Source organism: Myxine glutinosa, chromosome 3 (genome assembly GCF_964187855.1).
Source record: "Myxine glutinosa chromosome 3, kmMyxGlut1.1, whole genome shotgun sequence".
Classification (NCBI taxonomy): Eukaryota; Metazoa; Chordata; class Myxini; order Myxiniformes; family Myxinidae; genus Myxine; species Myxine glutinosa.
Window position 1 is genome coordinate 55434294 of NC_136263.1, and position 23380 is coordinate 55457673.

At 50.1% G+C, this 23380-nt stretch overlaps 1 protein-coding gene across 4 annotated transcripts in view; it reads left to right on the top strand.

Annotated features, from left to right (window-relative positions):
* The window catches only part of LOC137423548 (netrin receptor DCC), a 102054-nt gene that overhangs the window by 22447 nt on the left and 56227 nt on the right, over positions 1-23380 (top strand). For all 4 annotated transcript variants that reach the window (XM_068110826.2, XM_078774074.1, XM_068110824.2 and 1 more), the window contains 2 exons: positions 19478-19603; positions 23107-23343. In XM_068110826.2, the coding sequence (XP_067966927.2) occupies positions 19478-19603; positions 23107-23343 (363 nt within the window). The remainder of the gene's footprint in view (positions 1-19477; positions 19604-23106; positions 23344-23380) is intronic.

The following is a 23380-nucleotide window of genomic DNA, read 5'->3' on the forward strand; positions in this document are numbered from 1 at the left end:
CATGTCTTGTCTAAATGAATTATGGCATTTCCTGTGAGAGCTCAGTCATATGGCTGCATTCCCAAATGAGTGAAAGTTGAGTTGTTGGGTGTTTTTCATGCAGATGTCGAGGCTCGTGGAAGAGCATAGCAACAGGGAGGGGGGCAACAGATCAACAGACAAAATAGCGGCAAGAAAAAACAACGGGAGGACAATTCATACGGACAGATGCGCATGACACAGTGAGAGGAATTTCAGACAGGTGAGAATATAGTGTCTGAGATGGTGTTGTTATAAACTCAGTAGAGGAAAGGGAAGAGACCTTGAGGTGACGATTGGCAGAAGATTTGAAATCCTGTGTGGAAGGCCCCGAGACAATGGACTCTGTGACATTTCTGCAGGCGAGGAAGGAGGGGGAATGAATGAATGGAAGGTGAGCGCTGAGGTTCCACTTCGGAGATGCTCCTTTATTCACAGCCATCTGGAATCCCGTGATCCTTCAAAATAGGCCACGAATGTTTAATTGTGTAAAGCTGCGCAAATGTGATGTGGATTTGAAGCAAATTCTCAGTTGTATAAATACATCTAGATTCGGTTCATAGAGCATGGATGCAATGCAAGCCTTAAATGGGATGCCGTATGACCTCTACCTTATCGTGAACAACCTTAAAACACACCTCGCATATATTTAGGAAGTGCAGCTCGTTGGGTTTCCATTTCTTGCATGAAAGGAAGCGTCTTCTGGGTGTGCCTTCAGCTCTGTTATACGTTGGACAAAAGTAATCGACTCAGAATGGCCTGTGAGCCTGCCCTTGTCACACATGCCTGGAACTAAGCTGGCACTTGCGGGCAGCAGGGAATTGTGCGATGGCCAAGAGCAACGTCCTGTTCTCAATATCTACCCAATGTTTTGGAACCACTATATCCTCGAACATTGTTTCTATTAAAAGGCGTTCCTCGTTGGTAAACAACCCTTTTTGAAACGCAGAACCTTGGTTTCACTTAGTATTCCACTCGTTCTCAATTTCCTTAAGGTGATTCGTCACTTTCAGGCCTAGCAAAAGGCATTTTGTCCATCGTGGCTGCATTACTACATGATGTACATGTTGAGGTTATAGATTTCAAGTATAACATTCCAACAACGTACACGTACTACTATAAATGCTCATTTGAAGGCTTCAAAATCTTCGTTCATTACCTCGGTGGACAGGCTATATTTTCACACCTGTTCGTCTATTCATCTGAGTAGGATACGTTCATCTGTGAGTAGGAGTAGGATATCCGTTCATCTGAATCATATCCAGATTCCTCCAGATAACTCCATCTTTGTCTTTCGGCATTCCTTCTGATAACTCAATCTTTGTCTTTCTGCGTTCCTCCTGATAACTCCATCTTTGTCTTTCTGCGTTCCTCCTAATAACTCCATCTTTGTCTTTCTGCGTTCCTCCCGATAACTCCATCTTTGTGTTTCTGCGTTCCTCCTGATAACTCCATCTTTGTCTTTCGGCATTCCTTCTGATAACTCCATCTTTGTCTTTCTGCATTCCTCCTGATAACTCCATCTTTGTCTTTCTACGTTCCTCCTGATAACTCCATCTTTGTCTTTCTGCATTCCTTCTGATACTCCATCTTTGTCTTTCTGCGTTCCTCCTGATAACTCAATCTTTGTCTTTCTGCGTTCCTTCTGATACTCCATCTTTGTCTTTCTATGTTCCTTCTGATACTGCATCTTGGTCTTTCTGCGTTCCTTCTGATACTCCATCTTTGTCTTTCTGCATTCCTTCTGATAACTCCATCTTTGTCTTTCTACGTTCCTCCTGATAACTCCATCTTTGTCTTTCTGGGTTCCTCCTGATAACTCCATCTTTGTCTTTCTGCGTTCCTCCTGATAACTCCATCTTTGTCTTTCTGCGTTCCTCCTGATTACTCCATCTTTGTCTTTCTGCGTTCCTCCTGATAACTCCATCTTTGTCTTTCTGTGTTCCTTCTGATAACTCCATCTTTGTCTTTCTGCGTTCTTTCTGATGCTCCATCGTTGTTGTAGTGAAATTATACCAAGGTGAACCCAGGGGTGCTCGCTACGCAAGGGGCGTCTATAAGACCCGGGACAACCGGGGCGCGCGGACACTCCAGCGGAACTCACTGTGACATAGTCCTGTAGTTTGAATGGTATGTACGCCCCCAAATGCTGCGCTGACAATGCGCTGCGCTAACCATTGTTATATTGAATCAACCATTGCTGCTCATGAAATGCTCTGATTTAATGTCTGTTGCATGCATGTATTCTTACAGGATGTACTGCAGATCTAAATGATATTAAACCTACCCAGAGGTCAAGTCGTGTCTGAGCTTGATTTTCACGACATTTAATATCATTTAGATCGCCGGAATGGCTGACCACAAGATGATCGTGGTACCGATTCTCGGAGCCGACCCTCAAGCTGAGGGATCAGCATCGGAATTCGCTCACTGGCTCAACACGCTGGAGAATTACTTTGCTGCTCACGAAACTGAGCCCACCGCTGCGATAAAGCTGTCCGTGTTACAGTCGAAGGTCTATCACACTGTTTCCCGGAACATTTCTCGATTTGGGACGTACGCTACGGCTCTAGCCGAGCTGAAGCGCCTCTACGTAAAGACACGGAGTGCTGTGCATGGCCGGCATCAACTCTCTCAGCGGCGACAGCAACCATCTGAATCGATCGATCGCTTCGCGCAGGAGTTGCGCTACCTGTTGGCAGACTGCGTGCAGGATGTCCGGACCCACGAGCAAGTGCAGGACGACTTGCTCCGAGATTCATTCATCTCCGGAATTAGTTCTGGAGTCTTGCGGCTCCGACTCTTGGAGGTCGCGGATCTGACATTTACAGAAGCACTACGGCTGGCACGCGTATACACAGATGCCCGAGAACAATTGACCGCATATGATCACCCACGAGTCGTGGCGGGGACCTCGCAACTCGCGCGACCTGAGAGGGCTACCGCCGAGGATACGGAGGGGGACCCGACCACGACTACGGCCGAGTCTCTGGGAGCTCCTGAAGCGGACTCCGCTTCCGGCCTCACTGCTGCCACCGCTGCCCGGCCACGGCCTGACCGGTATGCAAAATGTTATTTTTGTGGAAATCGGCAGCACCCTCGCTCTGAATGCCCGGCCCGGGAGGCGACATGTCACCTGTGCTCCACCAAGGGCCATTTTGCAAAGGTCTGCAGGAAGGCCGCTCGGGGCACGCATCCCCGCGCGACCTTGAATGGGCTCATCGCGGAGCCAACGGATCGAGCGCCGGACGGGGCACCTCACTCGGCTTTGAAGAGCCGCTCTCCTTCTCGCGGGCCTCTGGCTACCCGCCCGACCTTGGTGAGATACATCGGGCCGCCGAAACAAATGGCGCGAACGCGACTGGTCACAGCGCGACCGACCTTGACTGGCGTTCGAACGCCTACTTCAAACAAGCGACATGCTTCTGCTTTGGAAACTCCTCTCGAAGTGCGGCAAACGCAGCACGTGACACGAGCCCCATCTGACGGCAGCTTTTACGAATTACATGCACCCACTTTGGCATGTGAATCTGCAGACGGCAGAGATCTTTCTCACGTGACGCGAGCGCCATCTGGCGGCGGCTCTTACGATTTACATGTACCCACTTTGACATATGGATCTGCTGAAGGCAGAGATCTTTCTCACGTGGCTCGAGCGCCATCTGGCGGCTGCTCTTACGACCAACACGCACCCACTCTGGCGAATGAAACTGCTGATGAGCCAACTGACTTCAATGCTCCTGCTGAGGCCCAACCTGCCGACGCTGCCCAAAGGATTGCAGCCGGCGTGGGATCCACCCGCGAGGCGCGATCTTCTCGCCCGGCCGGAACTATACCTGCCGGGTCTGCCGGCCTAGCGCAGGCCATCATTCCGCTCACGGTCGCGGGCGTTTTTGCGCAAGCTTTGATTGACACGGGGTCCACGGATAGTTTTATCGATCAGCGACTCGTGCATCAACATGGGTGGCCGGTTCTCGGGACAACCCGCCGGATCTTCATGGCCTCTCAGGGACTTCGGTTGAGCACAAAAGGGGCGTGTCGATTGAAACTTGTGATAAAGGGACGCACGTTCCCGGACGTGTATCTCATGGTATTACCGGCCTTATGCGCTGACGTTCTGTTAGGACTTGATTTCCTTAAGCGGCATGGACGTTTGGAAATAGACTTCGGAGGGCCGGACACGCTCGCTGTGTGTGCCCTCTCTCAAATGGACATGGAGCCACTCTCACTGTTCCCCAACCTGACCACTGATTGTACCCCTGTAGCCGTCAAATCGCGGCGTTACTCTCGCGCGGACGCGCAATTCATTGCGGAAGAAATGGCCCTGCTCTTAAAGAACGGTATCATAGAACACAGTAGGTCACCGTGGCGGGCCCAAGTCTTAGTGGTGCGGAGTGAGGCCCACCGCCGGCGTATGGTAATCGACTATTCGCAGACGATTAATCGTTTTACACAGCTGGATGCCTACCCCTTACCGGGGATGGACGCCCTGGTACGCCAGGTGGCCCTGTATTCCGTTTATAGCACTCTCGATCTGCGTAGTGCGTATCATCAAGTCCCCATCTCTAGGGCTGATCGCGTCTTTACAGCCTTTGAATCGGGTCAGCGGTTGTACCAGTTCACGAGACTTCCCTTTGGGGTAACGAACGGCGTCGCTTGTTTTCAGAGAGCTATGGATGACCTCGTTGCGAAGGAGAATTTGACCGATGTCTTTGTCTATCTGGACAATCTTACGGTTTGTGGGTATGACCAGGAGCATCACGACGCTAATCTGAAACGCTTCTTCGAGGTCGCGCGGAAATATCGCCTAACCATGAATGCGGCGAAGTGTCAATACTCTCTACGCATGGTAGACCTTTTGGGGTACACCGTGACCCATGGCTCCGTCTCTCCGGATAAGGAGCGTCTGCGCCCTTTGCTCGATATGGCTCCGCCTAGCGATTGGGCTTCGCTGAAACGTGCTCTAGGGCTGTTCGCCCACTACTCAAAGTGGGTGCAAAATTTCTCCGTGAAGCTCCGCCCCCTCGTGGCCTGCTACACTTTCCCCATGGGCCCGGCCGCCCTGGCGGCCTTCGAGGGCCTTAAAGTCGACATCGCTGGCGCCGCTGTCGCAACGATTGACGAGAGTGCCTCTTTCGTTTTGGAGAGTGATGCCTCGGATCATGCGATAGCGGTGACTCTCTCCCAAGGAGGCCGCCCTGTGGCTTTCTTCTCGCGGACTCTCACCTCCGCCGAGCGGAGGCATTCGTCTGTCGAAAAGGAAGTGTACGCGATCGTCGAATCAATTCGGCGATGGCGGCCGTATCTGCTTGGGCGGAGTTTCCAAATCATCACGGACCAACAGAGTGTTGCGTTTATGTACGACACCTTACATGCTCAGCGCATTAAGAATGAGAAAATCACCCGTTGGCGTATCGAACTCGCCGACTTCTGCTACACCATCAAATACCGCCCGGGGAAGGATAACCTGGTCGCTGACGCCTTATCGAGGCCGGCCACTTGCGCGGGGGTTGTAACTTTGGAGGGGCTGCGCACTTTGCACGGCACTATGTGTCATCCCGGGGTAACGCGCTTCGCGCATTTTGTGCGCGCGGGCAATCTGCCGTACTCGATTGAGGACATCCGCCGCATCTGCCGTGATTGCGCGATCTGTGCGGAACTCAAACCGCGTTTTTATAACCCCCCTATGGGGACACTCGTTAGGGCTACTAGACCGTGGGAGCGCTTGGCGATGGACTTCAAAGGGCCGCTGCCAATGTCGAGCAACTCTCGCTATCTGCTCACTATCGTCGATGAGTATTCCCGATTCCCCTTTGCTTACACGTGCGGGGATATGTCGGCTGCCACGGTTATTCGGTGCCTGCAGAATTTGTTTTCTATGTTCGGGTATCCGGCCTACGTGCATACCGATCGGGGTGCGGTGTTCCTGTCCCAGGAGGTGAGGGGCTACTTGCTCCAGCATAATGTCGCTTCGAGCTACACCACCCCGTACCGGCCCCAAGCGAATGGACAGATCGAACGCTTTAATGGGATTATATGGCGGGCCGTCATGCTAAGCCTTCGGACCTTCGGCCGAGGCCTCGATAAATGGGCGTGGTCACTACCTGCCGCTCTAAACTCGATCCGGGCTCTCCTATGTACTGCCACCAACCAGACTCCTCACGAACGACTGTTCCACCACCCTAGAAGCTCCGGCAGTATCCAATCTTTACCCAGCTGGCTCGCTGAACCGGGGCCCGCCTATCTCAAATGAGCGGTTCGCGCTAGCAAGTACGACCCCCTTGTTGACAAGGTGCAGGTCCTCCAGGCTAATCCCGAGCATGCTCGCATGTTAACGGCGGATGGCCGCGAGTCTACTGTCTCCGTACGCCATCTCGCCCCATGTGGGGACGACGACAGGGATATCGACGAACCCGTCTACGAGTCTATGGACTCTATCGAAGCTTCCCCTATGGAACTACCACTGTTACTCCCGTCGTCCCCCACTCCCGTGCCCGAAGGCGCAGGGGCGCCCCCTCCGACTCCAACCTCCGGCGGCTATTCCGACGCGGGGGACTCCGGGCTAGGGGACGCCGTGCCCGGTAGATTCCGAACACGAACTGGCAGGGAGGTTCGCCGCCCCGACCGCTACGGGTGGACCGACTGACGTGGATTGACGTGACCCATTCGTTTATTGCTGATGCTTGCTTGCAACCTGCCGAGCGGCAGTATAGTTCTAACGGCGGAGAGAATGTAGTGAAATTATACCAAGGTGAACCCAGGGGTGCTCGCTGTCTGTGACAGTTCTACGTTCCTTCTGATAACTCCATCTTTGTCTTTCTGTGTTCCTTCTGATAACTCCATCTTTGTCTTTCTGCGTTCTTTCTGATGCTCCATCGTTGTCTTTCTATGTTCCTTCTGATAACTCCATCTTTGTCTTTCTACGTTCCTCCTGATAACTCCATCTTTGTCTTTCTGTGTTCCTTCTGATAACTCCATCTTTGTCTTTCTGCGTTCTTTCTGATGCTCCATCGTTGTCTTTCTACGTTCCTTCTGATAACTCCATCTTTGTCTTTCTACGTTCCTCCTGACAACTCCATCTTTGTCTTTCTGCATTCCTCCTGATAACTCCATCTTTGTCTTGCTGCATTCCTCCTGATAACTCCAGCTTTGTCTTTCTGCGTTCCTTCTGATAACGCCATCTTTGTCTTTCTGCGTTCCTCCTGATAACTCCATCTTTGTCTTTCTGCGTTCCTCCTGATAACTCCAGTGCTGCATTTGGTCAGTTGTTTGAATATCTCAAAACGTTATGGACGGGTTTCTTTCTGTGTTCCTCCTGATAACTCCATCTTTGTCTTTCTGCATTCCTCCTGATAACTCAATCTTTGTCTTTCTGCGTTCCTTCTGATACTCCATCTTTGTCTTTCTACGTTCCTTCTGATACTGCATCTTGGTCTTTCTGCGTTCCTTCTGATACTCCATCTTTGTCTTTCTGCGTTCCTTCTGATAACTCCATCTTTGTCTTTCTGCGTTCCTCCTCATAACTCCATCTTTGTCTTTCTACGTTCCTTCTGATACTCCATCTTTGTCTTTCTGCATTCTTTCTGATACTCCATCTTTGTCTTTCTGCGTTCCTCCTGATAACTCAATCTTTGTCTTTCTGCGTTCCTCCTGATAACTCCATCTTTGTCTTTCTACATTCCTTCTGATACTCCATCTTTGTCTTTCTGCGTTCCTTCTGATATCTCCATCTTTGTCTTTCTGCGTTCCTCCTGATAACTCCATCTTTGTCTTTCTGCGTTTCTCCTGAGAACTCCATCTTTGTCTTTCTGCGTTCCTCCTGATAACTCCATCTTTGTCTTTCTGCGTTCCTCCTGATAACTCCATCTTTGTCTTTCTGCGTTCCTCCTGATAACTCCATCTTTGTCTTTCTGCGTTCCTCCTGATAACTCCATCTTTGTCTTTCTGGGTTCCTCCTGATAACTCCATCTTTGTCTTTCTGCGTTTCTCCTGAGAACTCCATCTTTGTCTTTCTGTGTTCCTCCTGATAACTCCATCTTTGTCTTTCTGTGTTCCTCCTGATAACTCCATCTTTGTCTTTCTACGTTCCTCCTGATAACTCCATCTTTGTCTTTCTGCGTTCCTCCTGATAACTCCATCTTTGTCTTTCTGGGTTCCTCCTGATAACTCCATCTTTGTCTTTCTACGTTCCTCCTGATAACTCCATCTTTGTCTTTCTGCGTTCCTCTTGAGAACTCCATCTTTGTCTTTCTGCGTTCCTCCTGATAACTCCATCTTTGTCTTTCTGCATTCCTCCTGATTACTTCATCTTTGTCTTTCTGCGTTCCTCCTGATAACTCCATCTTTGTCTTTCTGCGTTCTTTCTGATGCTCCATCGTTGTCTTTCTACGTTCCTTCTGATAACTCCATCTTTGTCTTTCTACGTTCCTCCTGATAACTCCATCTTTGTCTTTCTGCGTTCCTCCTGATAACTCCATCTTTGTCTTTCTGCATTCCTCCTGATAACTCCATATTTGTCTTTCTGCATTCCTCCTGATAACTCCATCTTTGTCTTTCTGCGTTCCTCCTGATAGCTCCAGCTTTGTCTTGCTGCGTTCCTTCTGATAACTCCATCTTTGTGTTTCTGCGTTCCTCCTGATAACTCCATCTTTGTCTTTCTGGGTTCCTCCTGATAACTCCATCTTTGTCTTTCTGCGTTCCTCCTGAGAACTCCATCTTTGTCTTTCTGCGTTCCTCCTGATAACTCCATCTTTGTCTTTCTGCGTTCCTCCTGATAACTCCATCTTTGTCTTTCTGCGTTCTTTCTGATGCTCCATCGTTGTCTTTCTACGTTCCTTCTGATAACTCCATCTTTGTCTTTCTACGTTCCTCCTGATAACTCCATCTTTTGTCTTTCTGCGTTCCTCCTGATAACTCCATCTTTGTCTTTCTGCATTCCTCCTGATAACTTCATCTTTGTCTTTCTGCATTCCTCCTGATAACTCCATCTTTGTCTTTCTGCGTTCCTCCTGATAGCTCCAGCTTTGTCTTGCTGCGTTCCTTCTGATAACTCCATCTTTGTCTTTCTGCGTTCCTCCTGATAACTCCATCTTTGTCTTTCTGCGTTCCTCCTGATAACTCCATCTTTGTCTTTCTGCATTCCTCCTGATAACTCCATCTTTGTCTTTCTGCGTTCCTCCTGATAGCTCCAGCTTTGTCTTGCTGCGTTCCTTCTGATAACTCCATCTTTGTCTTTCTGCGTTCCTCCTGATAACTCCATCTTTGTCTTTCTGCGTTCCTCCTGATAACTCCATCTTTGTCTTTCTGCATTCCTCCTGATAACTCCATCTTTGTCTTTCTGCCTTCCTCCTGATAACTCCATCTTTGTCTTTCTGCGTTCCTCCTGATAACTCCATCTTTGTCTTTCTGCGTTCCTCCTGATAACTCCATCTTTGTCTTTCTGCATTCCTCCTGATAACTCCATCTTTGTCTTTCTGCGTTCCTCCTGATAACTCCATCTTTGTCTTTCTGCGGTCCTCCTGATAACTCCATCTTTGTCTTTCTGCATTCCTCCTGATAACTCCATCTTTGTCTTTCTGCGTTCCTCCTGATAACTCCATCTTTGTCTTTCTGCGTTCCTCCTGATAACTCCATCTTTGTCTTTCTGCGTTCCTCCTGATAACTCCATCTTTGTCTTTCTGCATTCCTCCTGATAACTCCATCTTTGTCTTTCTGCGTTCCTCCTGATAACTCCATCTTTGTCTTTCTGCATTCCCCCTGATAACTCCATCTTTGTCTTTCTGTGTTCCTCCTGATAACTCCATCTTTGTCTTTCGGCGTTGCCTCCTGATAACTCCATCTTTGTCTTTCTGCGTTCCTCCTGATAACTCCATCTTTGTCTTTCTGCATTCCTCCTGATAACTCCATCTTTGTCTTGCTGCGTTCCTCCTGATAACTCCATCTTTGTCTTTCTGCATTCCCCCTGATAACTCCATCTTTGTCTTTCTGTGTTCCTCCTGATAACTCCATCTTTGTCTTTCTGCATTCCTCCTGATAACTCCATCTTTGTCTTTCTGCGTTCCTCCTGATAGCTCCAGCTTTGTCTTGCTGCGTTCCTTCTGATAACTCCATCTTTGTCTTTCTGCGTTCCTCCTGATAACTCCATCTTTGTCTTTCTGTGTTCCTCCTGATAACTCCATCTTTGTCTTTCGGCGTTGCCTCCTGATAACTCCATCTTTGTCTTTCTGCGTTCCTCCTGATAACTCCATCTTTGTCTTTCTGCATTCCTCCTGATAACTCCATCTTTGTCTTTCTGCCTTCCTCCTGATAACTCCATCTTTGTCTTTCTGCGTTCCTCCTGATAACTCCATCTTTGTCTTTCTGCGTTCCTCCTGATAACTCCATCTTTGTCTTTCTGCATTCCTCCTGATAACTCCATCTTTGTCTTTCTGCGTTCCTCCTGATAACTCCATCTTTGTCTTTCTGCAGTCCTCCTGATAACTCCATCTTTGTCTTTCTGCATTCCTCCTGATAACTCCATCTTTGTCTTTCTGCGTTCCTCCTGATAACTCCATCTTTGTCTTTCTGCATTCCTCCTGATAACTCCATCTTTGTCTTTCTGCGTTCCTCCTGATAACTCCATCTTTGTCTTTCTGCATTCCCCCTGATAACTCCATCTTTGTCTTTCTGTGTTCCTCCTGATAACTCCATCTTTGTCTTTCGGCGTTGCCTCCTGATAACTCCATCTTTGTGTTTCTTTGTTCCTCCTGATAACTCCGTCTTTGTCTTTCTGCGTTCCTCCTGATAACTCCATCTTTGTCTTTTTGCGTTCCTTCTGATACTCCAGTGCTGCATTTGGTCAGTTGTTTGAATATCTCAAAACGTTATGGACGGATTCGGACAGAACTTGGTGGAGAGGTTAGGTATGTGACAAGGACGAATCGATTAGATTTTAGTTGAAGATCCATATCCGGATATGAGAATTTTTAAGTGATTCTTCACAATTAAGAGATATGCCAACCCCCAGATATCGCATGACATCTCAAAAAGTTATGGATGTATTCAGACGATACTTGATGGACATGTTGGGTGTGTGACAAGGATGAATCGATTTTGGTGAAGATCCATATCTGGAAACAATAACTTTCTAAGTGATTCTTCACCATTGAGAGATAGGGTCAAAAACGATATATAGCACGATATTTCAAAAAGTTATGGACGGATTCGGACAAAACTTGGTGGACATGTTGTGTGTGTAACAAGGATGAATTGATTTGATTTTGGGGAAGATCTGCATCTGAGAATGTTTAAATTTATTGAGTGATTCTTCACCATTGAGAGATGGGGCAAAAACAATATATAGCATGAGCATGGTATCTCCAAAAGTTGTGAACAGATTTTGACAAAACTTGGTGGACAGGTTGGGTAGGTGACAAGAACAAGCCGATTGTATTTTGTTTCAGATCCGGATCCAGCTGAATGAAAGAATGAATGAGCGTTTTAAGGCCATTTCCCCCCGCTAGAGCAGGCCTTGCCGGCCCCATGACAATCATGGTTCCCTGTTTGAGACAATGTTTTTTATGGCGGGATGCCCTTCCTGACGCCAACCCTTAGTTATGATGTGCAGGGATACGGTGCACCTATTCTAAATCGGGGTACACACCGTGATCATTCATCCCGGCAAGCTGGTACTCAATTTGCCGACCTCGGAAGGATGACAGGCTGAGTGAACCCCTCTGGTGTTAATTCAGCGATCGACCGGGATTCGAACTCAGGATCCTAGGATCCCAAGCCGGCACCCTAACCGCTAAGCCAACAGCAGGTTGATCCAGATCTGGCCTCTCAGTGGGATAGAAAATGTAATCTGTTCAGCCTGGCGGAGGTATGCTCTCCACCAAATGCCATTCTAGTTTCTCCTCCATTTCTTCATATTGTTTTGAAAGAAGGTGATAATACCACTGCTACCATGATGAAGAATGTTTTACTACAGTTTACTCTACTGGTAGTAATTGTGAGCGCAGAAGGTAAATCTGGCAAAACCTGCCTCATGTGGCCTACCTTATGCTCCAGAAACGCAGCCACATTAATGGCGGTGGCCGTAAAATACATTCGTGATTTTTTCCCCCCCATAATTTGTAACAATTTTATCCAGATAACAAAAGGTAGTTTCCCAAGTGAGCAATGGCAAAGTTTAGAGCGTTGATTTAAGACAATCAGGAAAGCTGGTTTTCAATTTTTTTTTGTTTTGTATACTGAATCGAGGCTCGTGAAAGAGCTAACATTTACTTCACAAACAAATCAACCAGACAAACAAAATATACAAAAAGAGGGAGCGGAAGACAAGATAAGGGGAAGCACACAAACACTTGAGAGCACACAACATTTAAGAGCAGGGAGATGTGTGGGAGGGAGTGGGCTTGGGGGGAGGAGGCGTGGGAGGGGGAGAGGTTGGGGTTGGTGAGGAGAGAGGTGGGGGAAGGTCGAGGAATCGAAGGGGTGAGGTGAGAGGTGGGGGGAGGTGGAGGAATAGAGGTGGGGGAAGGTGGAGGAATGTAGGGGGTGAGTGGAGAGGTGGGGGAAGATGGAGGAATAGAGGGGTGCACCGGTTCAGGCAGGTATTACTACCGTTTTGCCATCAGGTGTGACAAGGTGTTACATTTGCAAGTAGAAGGTAATGCATGATGGACTGGGATTCAATTCTGATTTCAGCTCGCGACTTGTATCATCGGAGAGGCGTAGTTGCGCCACTGATGCATTACCGCATTACCCTGCTCCTTCAGATAGGAATCTGTAGTTTGATTTACTTGTGGGTGTCAGTAATAACTGGTCTACTCTTTGCCAAAGACACAGTGGGATCTTAAATGTTCAATGTGTTGGTGCTCGAGTCTTTAGCACATCATCAATAACTAGAACGACACTCGGTAGAGCGCAAACCTCCGCCAGGCTGAACAGTTTACGTTTTGCATCCCACTGATAGGCCGGATCTGGATCCAGGCCTGAACCAACATCTAATCGGCTTGTTCTTGGCAACTAACCAACTCGTCCACCAAGTTGTGTCATAACTCTGTCCACCAACTTTTTAAAAATAACTCTCAATGGTGAAGAATCACTTAGAATGTTCTGCTATCCGGATATGGATCTTCACCAAAATTGATTCGTTCCTGTCACACACCCAACTTGTCCACCAAGTTTCATCCGAATCCGTCCATAACTTTTTGAGACATTCTGCTCATAGAAAGGCAGATAGACAAACAGCGGACGGGTGAATACTGTACATAACCTCCATCACTGAAGGTGTACCTGGCTTACACGCAAAGCAAAAAGATGCCTACTGCTTACATGCGTGTATAATACATCGTGGTTATATAGCTCGGATAATTCCAATCGCACTGGGCCATGGGCTGACACCAGAGACCTGAGGTCTATGCACCTTCACAAAATGGTGAACATGTGATTTTTTTTCTGGCCACTCTCCCATAAAGCCGAGATTTGTAAAATGCTGCAGACTTGTCCTTCCAGCAGGTTCTTCCATCTCAGCCAAGGAACTCTGTAGTTCTGTCAAAGTGGTCATTGGGTTCTTGGTCATCTCCCTGACCAAAGTCTTTCTTGCCCAGTTGCTCAGTTTGGTCAGACGGCCAGCTCGAGGAAGAGTCTGGGTAGTTCCATATTCTTTCCATTTCCTAATGATGGAGCTCATTGTGCTCTTGGGAACTTTCAACTCTAGAAATTGTTTTATACCCTTCCCCAGATCTACGCCTCCTCACAATTCTATCTGAGAGTTATACGGACAGTTCCTTGGACTTCATGGTAGAGTTTCTGCTCTGACATGCACTGGCAACTGTAGTACCTTATATAGAAAGGTGTAGCGGCTACCGCTGGGTTTTCACAATCGCCTTGCACCTATCAAGGACGCGGAGCGATCACCATGCCGGGCTCGTCCAGGATGCCCGGGCAGACCCGCGCTCAACTTGCCAGGCCGCAGCCAGGACGCTGGGCCACGCCCCCTCTCGCCTTTCCTGGGCAAACGCTCCGGGATAATATGTATATATATTGCTGCCCGATAAACGGGCTTTTCAGAGTGCCTGAGTGTTTGGTTTGATTAAAGCAACTCGGATGAATTCCAGCTTTTTGTCGCGTCCATTCTTCCGATCGACGTGGGAGCCCCAGCTCCTTCATTGGTGACCTACCGACATGGACACGGCAGTCGCCCTTAAACTGCCTACCTTCTGGGAGGCTCACGCGGCGGTTTGGTTCGCACAGGCGGATTCCCTGTTCGCCCTGCGAGGCATCACGGCCGACGATACCCGCTTCCACCATGTGGTAGCAGCGCTCGGTTCGGCCACCGCGGCCCGCGCCCTGAGCCTCCCCGAGAGCCCGCCAGCCGCTGACAAATACGGCGCGATTAAGAAGCTTCTCCTTGACGCTTTCGTCCTCCCATCGGCGGAACGCGCACGGCGCCTGCTCGACCTGCCCGGGCTCGGCGACACGCGCCCTTCCGAGCGAATGGACTACATGCTTTCACTGCTCGGCGAGCACTCTCCGGCATTCCTGTTCCGGGAGCTGTTCCTCCGTCAGCTGCCTAACCCGGTACGCCTCGCCCTGGCAAGCACGACGATCACAGATCCCCGGGCCCTTGCCAGAGAAGCCGACAAGATCTCCGCCGCAGGACAGCGCATCGCAGCGGCGACATGGGACCCACCGCCGTCCGACGCAACACCCATGGCGCCCGAGCACCCGGCACGGTCGACGACCGAACTGCCGAAGCAATTGGCGGCCGCTACACCGAGCCGACCACCTCCAGCACGACGACCGGGGCCTCCACCTGACCAAGCGTGGTGTTACTATCATGCCAGGTTCGGACAGAAGGCCCGGACATGCCGACCCCCGTGCACCTTCGGCAGGCCGGGAAACGGCCGGGCCGGCGTTCATTACCAGCCATGAGCGCCGGCCACACAGGCAACTTACTGTTCATCACGGATAAAGCGTCCGGACGGCGCTTCCTGTGCGACACCGGCGCCCAACTGAGCGTCCTACCCGCCTCTGACCAGGACAGGCAATCCGCGGTTTGCGGCCCCTCCTTGGTTGCGGCCAACGGATCGACCATCCGCACCTTCGGCCCGCGCAACGTCACCCTCTGCTTCGGCGGCCAATGCTTTGCTTGGACGTTTGTAACCGCAAACGTGCCCATGGCTCTGCTAGGCGCCGACTTCCTCTGCGCACACGGACTGCTGGTGGACGTCCAACGGCGTCGTTTAATCAATGCCGAAACCTTCAGCTCCCTGGTATGCACATTGAGCAGCTCCGCGCCGACCGAGCTGGCATGCGCCGTCCCGGCGGCGAACGAGTTTGCTCGCCTGCTCACGGAGTTCCCGGCCCTCACGCGGCCGACGTTTTCGGCCGTCGCAGTACGGCATGGGATCGAGCACCACATACCAACCACGGGCCCGCCGGTCTACGCCAGGGCCCGCCGCCTCGACCCAGCCAAGCTCGCCGTGGCGAAGGCCGAATTCGACGCGTTGGAGCACCTCGGCATCGTGCGGCGCTCCGATAGCGCGTGGGCCTCGCCACTGCACATCGTGCCAAAGCCGGGGGGTGGATGGCGCCCGTGTGGCGACTACCGCTGTCTCAATGACGCTACCACCCCCGACAGGTACCCGATCCCGCATATCCAAGACTTCTCCGCCCGTCTGGCGGGACGGGTTATTTTTTCGAAAATTGATCTCATACGGGGATATCACCAGGTACCTGTCAGGGCGGCCGACGTCCCTAAAACGGCAGTCATCACGCCGTTCGGCTTATTCGAATTCTTGCGGATGCCGTTTGGTCTCAATAACGCGGCTCAGGCGTTCCAGCGCTTGATGGACGGCGTGCTGCGTGACCTGCCGTTCCTTTTCGTTTACCTGGACGACATCCTCGTCGCCAGCACGTCCCGGGCCGAGCACCTCCTCCACCTCCGAACACTGTTCGGGCGCCTCAGCGAGCACAGCCTCATCGTCAACCCGGCCAAATGCCACTTCGGCACGACGGCCGTTGATTTTTTGGGCCACCACATCACCAAGAACGGGGCCGTGCCGCTGCCAACCAAGGTCGAGGCCATCACCACGTTCCCGCGTCCCCGCACCATAAAGGCCCTGCAGGAATTCCTGGGAATGGTGAATTTTTATCACCGCTTCGTGCCCCGCGCTGCTCAACTCATGCGGCCCCTCTACGAAGCCCTCCGGGGCAAGCCGGCCAAGCACGACATCGCCTGGTCCGCAGCAATGGATGCGGCCTTCCAAAGCTCAAAGCGGGCCCTCGCCGACCCAACACTGCTCGCTCACCCGGTGCTCAACGCTCCCATCGCCCTCACCACGGATGCCTCCGACTACGCGGTGGGCGCCGTACATGTGCAATGGGTGAACGGGGTTTGGCAGCCACTCGCTTTTTTCAGCCGGCAGCTCCGGCCGAACGAGCTCAAATACAGCACGTTTGACCGGGAGCTCCTCGGTCTACACCTGGCCGTCCGCCATTTCCACCACCTCCTGGAGGGCCGACCTTTCACGGCGTTCGTCGACCACAAGCCGTTGGTTTACGCCATGGCCAAGGTCACGGAGCCGTGGTCGGCCCGCCAACAGCGCCACCTCTCCGCCGTGTCGGAGTTTACCACGGACATCCGGCACGTCGCCGGCAAAAACAACGCCGTGGCCGACTGTCTTTCCCGGGCCAGCGCGAACGCGGTCCACCTGGGCGTGGACTTTGCGCTTATGGCGGCGGACCAAACCACCGACACCACGGTGCAAGCCCTCCGGGCGGCGGACCCGGGCCTCCGCCTGGCCGACATCCCCTTCGCGGACACTGTCCTGCTCTGCGACTTCTCCCAAGGCCAGCCTCGCCCCATCGTGCCCCCCAAGGTCCACCGACACACCCAGGCCCCGCTGGCACCTTTCACCGTGCCCGAACGACGTTTGGCCACGTCAACGTGGATCTGGTGGGCCCCCTCCCCCCGTCACGGGGTTCACACACCTGCTCACCATGGTGGACAGGACCACCAGGTGGCCGGAGGCCGTTCCCCTCGTCTCCACCACCACCGCCGACGTGGCGCAGGCTTTCATCGCCACCTGGGTCGCCCGCTTCGGCGCACCGGCGGACATCTCGTCAGACCGCGGACCACAGTTCACCTCCGAGCTGTGGGGCGCGGTCGCCCGCAACCTGGGGGTCAAGCTCCACCGTACTACGGCCTACCACCCCCAAGCAAACGGGTTGTGCGAGCGATTCCACTGCTCCATGAAGGCCGCGCTCATGGCCGGCCTTCAAGACGGTGGTTGGGCCGACCGGCTGCCGTGGGTCCTTTTGGGCCTCCGCACGGCCCCCAAGGAGGACCTCCAGGCATCCACCGCCGAGCTTGTCTATGGCCAGGCGCTACGCGTCCCGGGCGAATTCGTGCCCGACGCTACCAGTCCCTGGTCCGCAGCTCACCAGCGCTCGGACCTCCAGGAGGCCGCCCGACGGTTTGCCCCCGTGCCAACATCCCACCACGGTGACCCCCAGTCCTACGTCCCCCCAGCACTTCGCACAGCGGAGTATGTTTTTGTGCGTCACGACGCACATCGGGGGCCACTCCGGCCGCCGTACGACGGGCCCTTCCGGGTGCTGCGACGGGACGACAAGTCGTTCGCCATCGACATCGGCGGCAGGTCGGACCGGATTGCGGTGGACCGCCTCAAGCCGGCGCACGTGGACGTCGACCACCCACCACGGGTGGCCCTTCCGCCGCGGCGAGGCCACCCCCCGTCCACGGTGCCTCCCACTCGACCGCCCACCACCACACCGGACCCCCTCCCACGACCCGCCAGGGGTCGCTTCGGCCGGGTCATCAGGACCCCCCTCAAATTGACCCTGCCGGTGCAAGTCGATTCTGGGGGGACGTGTGTAGCGGCTACCGCTGGGTTTTCACAATCGCCTTGCACCTATCAAGGACGCGGAGCGATCACCATGCCGGGCTCGTCCAGGACGCCCGGGCAGGCCCGCGCTCAACTTGCCAGGCCTCGGTCGGGACGCCCGGGCATGCCCGGGCAAGCCCGGGCAGGCTCGCCCTCAACTTGCCAGGCCGCAGCCAGGACGCTGGGCCACGCCCCCTCTCGCCTTTCCTGGGCAAACGCTCCGGGATAATATGTATATATATTGCTGCCCGATAAACGGGCTTTTCAGAGTGCCTGAGTGTTTGGTTTGATTAAAGCAACTCGGATGAATTCCAGCTTTTTGTCGCGTCCATTCTTCCGATCGACGTGGGAGCCCCAGCTCCTTCAAAGGTGTGTTTCTTTCTAAATCATGTCCAATCAATTGAATCTGTCACCGGTGGACTCCAACCAAGTTGTAGAGACATCTTAAGGATGATAAAAGGAAATTTGATGCACCTGAGCTCAATTTGGAGTGTCGTAACAAAGGGGTTGAATACCTATTGACTCAAGACATTTCAGCTCTTCACTTTTAATTAATCTGCAGAAAATTCTAAAAACAAAATTTCACTTTGACATTTTGGGGTATTATGCATAGATCAGTGACAAAATATCTCGATTTAATCCATTTTAAATTCAAGCTGTGACAACAAAATATGAAAAAAGTCAAGGGGTGTGAATAGTTTCTGAAGGCACTGTACCTACTGGAAATGGAATTTCTTTCTTTCTATCCGATTCATCCCGTTTGGAGACATTTAGCTAACACGAGTTTACATGAGCAATATGCAAGTGTTGGCCACCACATCATCTCCACCCAGAGCATCTCTCGCTGCGAATTCTTGAGATGTGTTCATTGCGCTTTCACTTCTGTTGAGATTCAGGAGAGGAAACAGCTGCATAGCATGCGGACGCAGCTGTGGCGTCCACGCCTGCAAGCCGCGAACTCATCAAGAGCGCACACAGCGCAGGATTGTACCAGACGAAATCATAAATTCCAGGGAAATTCCCTTTCATAGCCAAACCATCAAAATGAGACCCCTCAATAACGTTATCTTGTCCTCACACATTTCACCATCAGGCTTCCCTCAGCTATCCAGCCAGCAAGAACTAGCTGGCGTCCAATGCCAGTCTGTTCTCACTTCTTCCAACCAACTTGACATTGAGCCAATATAACCATGTTGCGATTGGATTGTCAAGGGGGAAAAACAAACAAAAAACAGCTGGCTCACTGATGGCCTCCTGGAGATCATTCTTCTCGAGCGATGACAGTTCTTGCTTTACCTTTGCCTCTTTACTTGTCGTGTCAGCAAGAGCCGTAGCTTGTTCTCACAGTTACGTTTCTGCAAACGATCGAAAGTTGCTTCGACAGTAATATTTCTTGAGGTCGCAGGGCCATGACCTTTTCTCGATAAATGATATTTAAGGAACTTCGGCAGTGCATGCGGTTTGCAGTTTCTTAGATTTCTGATATAGAGACGGTGGTGTGTCGATGCATTTGTGATTCACAGACAGTTTTAATTCCCTATCTTCATTGCTTTCCTCTACAGCCTCGAAAACAAGGCCCACGAGCCCTCAGCCAGAGCTGACAGCTGTGGCTCCAAGAGGCGAAACAAGCCCCTTCCATGCAACTCCATCGTCTCCATTGGATCTGGCAGGAAAGGAGAGATATATAGGTGAGAGCTGCAGTCTTTTGCGAGTTGTTAGTCCGAGATGGAAACAAGGAACGAAAATCAAATCAGGTTGCATGTTTTCATTTTATGAATGATATTTACTGCATTGCAAGGATCTTGAGAACTTGTGGCCAATGCGTGTCAACACAATAATTGGTTAAAGTAAAGCAGAAATTGCTGGCTTGGGCACCGACTGAGTGTGTGGGTGGTAGAGGGGCAAGAGGGGGAGAAGCGGGGGGGGGGGGGGGGGGGGGGAGGTAGAGGGGCAGGAGGAAACAAATCAGTTTTGAATTTAGAAGACAAATGCACATTACTAATGATCAATATGGTCGATAATGCAGAGCTAGAACACTTGAGCTATGATATTTTTGTAGCAATGTGTCCCAAATGGATATATACTGTATATATACATACAAACTACCAACCTTAGAAGACACTCTGGCCATGGTGACCATGCCCTTGCTGACCATTGCAGATGAATTTGGAAGATAATGGTTAGCAATTTTCTATTCATTCCCTTGTCTGTATGTGATACATGTACAAATGGACAAGAAGAAAAAGACAAAAAATGTCATAGCCCCCATTGTTTTAGAAATTTTGCTGTATGGAGTTAAAGGCTGTCAGTCGGCCATCTCTGGTCGGATTACAAAACAAAATCTTCTGCTTAGGTATATTCTCATGGATTGTCTTTTTGCCAAGTCTGAACAAAATCGGCCCATGTTTGGAGAAATGGTTGGGAACACGTTTAAGTAACAAAATGGCCGCCAGTCGGCCATCTTGGAACTGATATCCAAAGAAAAATTAATAGACGTGCATATGTAAGCCATCATTCTTTATCTGTGTGCCAAGTTTGAACTAGATCGGTAAATGCATGTCCAAGAAATGGTTGAGGACGTGTTCAACATCAGATATTTCTACAAATAAAATGGCCGCCAGTCGGCCATCTTTCATTGCATCGCGAATCAAAATGATGTGTATATGTATCCCATCATGTATGGTCTTTGTGCCAAGTATGAAGAAAATCGGTCCAAACATCTCTGAGATATGGTTGCAGAAACACGCACCGACGGACGGATGGACGAGACCAAATTCATAAGCCCCCGTTTCGGACTAAGTCCAACGCGAGCTAAGAATCCAGATGTTGCGTGATGTCCTGTTCATTTACCCAACATACATCACCTTGCCAGGCGGGGCAACTTCTGGGAGGGTCCTGCAGTGCGGATGCACGCTTTACATAACACGCGATACTTCTCAGCTGACCTACGTAATAACTACTGCTAGTTTGATAACCACATTCCTATCATAACCTCCATCACAATAAAATGGCTAATGTGAACTTGTAGATGCTACAAAACTTTTTCTGTTAACTGTGTTCAAGTTCGCCAGATCAGACAAGTCCATTTTGCAAAATAGTGGGAGTCTCGGGGAAGATGTTACTCTTGCAACATATTACAGATATCTTACCATAACTAGAGAGTTCATAGAACACCTTACACAACACAGTGTTGAAGTGTATAAATAATTAAATAAAATAAAATGATGATTTTAAAGGTCGTATAAAACAAATTCCGGAAGTTTACCACCGTTGATGCTGTGTTTTATACGCCACCTTATTTAACATGTCCAATAAATGCAAAACTGGAGGTTTTTGAAAGCTGCAAGAAGGCGATTTGTGTTCTAGTGGTCAGGTATATAATTCAATTGAAATGAAATAAAGATTTTAAAGGTCGTATATAAAAAAAAAATAGGCCCATGAGGAACATGAGGGACTCACATTCCTCCATGGTTTGAGAATATTTTAAAATAGTTTACCTGAATATGAGGCGAAACCTCCCTTATAGGGTGCGGATCCACATTGGGAGCACAACCCATGATACCTTACTGTCCTGATGCATTGTACCAAATTTGCTCCGTATCACTCAGGTAGTTGTGGAGAAGTATGTGTTTTAGTGAAAATTAGGGGTTTGGGAAGGGGGCCCATGCCCCTTTCCGGGGAAGATACGACCATGTGGAGTACAACTTAAGGTTAGGGCATGGTCCCGATGCTTCATCGTGAGTTTGGTCTGGATTTGTCTGACAGTTTTTGCGAATAAGATTTTTGAATGAAATACCGATATTTGTGGCAAAACCTCCCTTTTACCAACTTTATTGGGGCACATCCGAATGGGGAGCATAACCCCATGAGATCTTGTATGATGCATCTTACCAAATTGGGTCCATATCGGTCGGGTAGTTTGTGAGAGATGTTTTAGTCAAATGTTAATGGCCATACGTACATACGTGGACACCGGACACTTGGACCCACTCTGAGGTTATTTCAGAGAAATAACCTAATTAATTGTTGAAGTTTACCACCATTGATGCAGCGTCTTTCACACCACCTTATTTAACACGTTACATTAGTTCTTCGTGCCTATTGTTTGTGTCCCTTATGACATCCTTAAAAACAGTAAGTTACCTTTTTGGAATGATTTTAAATTTTGTTTAACTGCCAGACAGGAAGACAGAGTAAAAAAAAAAATCTCACTCCTCTGCGCATGTATGATCAGGTCAAATGCAGAGACAAAGGACAGTCCAACGGTAAGTTTGTCTGCCGATTAATGTTCCGATTCATGTTCAAAATATAACACTCGATTGAAATTAGGTTTTTCCTGGATCATAAACCGTCATTTGCAGTCGGACACATGGACAGACAGAAGTGAACCAATTGTCTAACCCCACTTTTCACCTTGCGTGCGTGGGGTAATCTTACTATAATTCACCAAATGTCCGTCCTTCTGTCTGTCCATTCGAAGGTACCGCAAAAACGGCTGAACCGATCGCAACTATATTTTGGGTGGGTAATCCTAGGACCCCCTGGAGTAAAATAGTCTATATTGTTTTTCCAAGTTTTCCAATTTTCCAGTTTTTCCAAACACGATGGAATAATATTTACCAATATGAACAGTGATGTGGCTTTTGTTGAAATTATACGTACCAGGAGAGAGTAGATCGACTCCTGACGAACTCTTCCTATATAAACGTGCGGCTCCGAAGTAACACGGCAGCGTGTGCAAAGCGACTGAGAAACAGCTGTAGCGGTCGCTTCTGTGTTACAGATTCGGCGCGCACTCTTCACACATAAATGTGCGACTGAGAAAGACGTGTAGCGGCCGCTTCCGTTATGCAGAATTCAATCTTTTTTCAAAATGGGCGCCATGTACTGTTTAGATTTTGATGACTTGCGTGTGATATGATTCAACGGATGTTTATATGAATCGTTTAAAATAAAAAAGCCTTCAATTTCTGATATTTTGCCTTTTCGTTTGGGCCTCCCAATTGAAGCCTCGCCCGTAGGGCGGGTACCGTTACCAGTAATAATTAATTTGAAATGAGGAGGGGTGGGGGGCACAAATATATATAATGACTGATAAAGGGGACTCATCCTCCCTACCTTAACCATCGACGTGTGCTGCCTGCTGGTATCCATACGATGAAAACCCCACATGTCTGACATTGTCTTGCAGCACCGCATGTGAACTACCTGAGCAAGGATCCTAATGAACCTTGTTCGCTCTCAGAAGCCCTTGAGCATTTCCAGGTCAGCGAGCTCACTGATCTGATCCCACAAGAGCTGCAAAGATCTACTGGACCTCCAGAAAACCCTCCATCCAACCTGACGGTGGTCGCTGTGGAAGGGTGCCATTCGTTTGTCATTCTGGATTGGGGCAAACTTCAAGGCGATGGAGACAACATGGTCACTGGTACGTTAACCCATAATGGAAGGATAATTTGCCACTT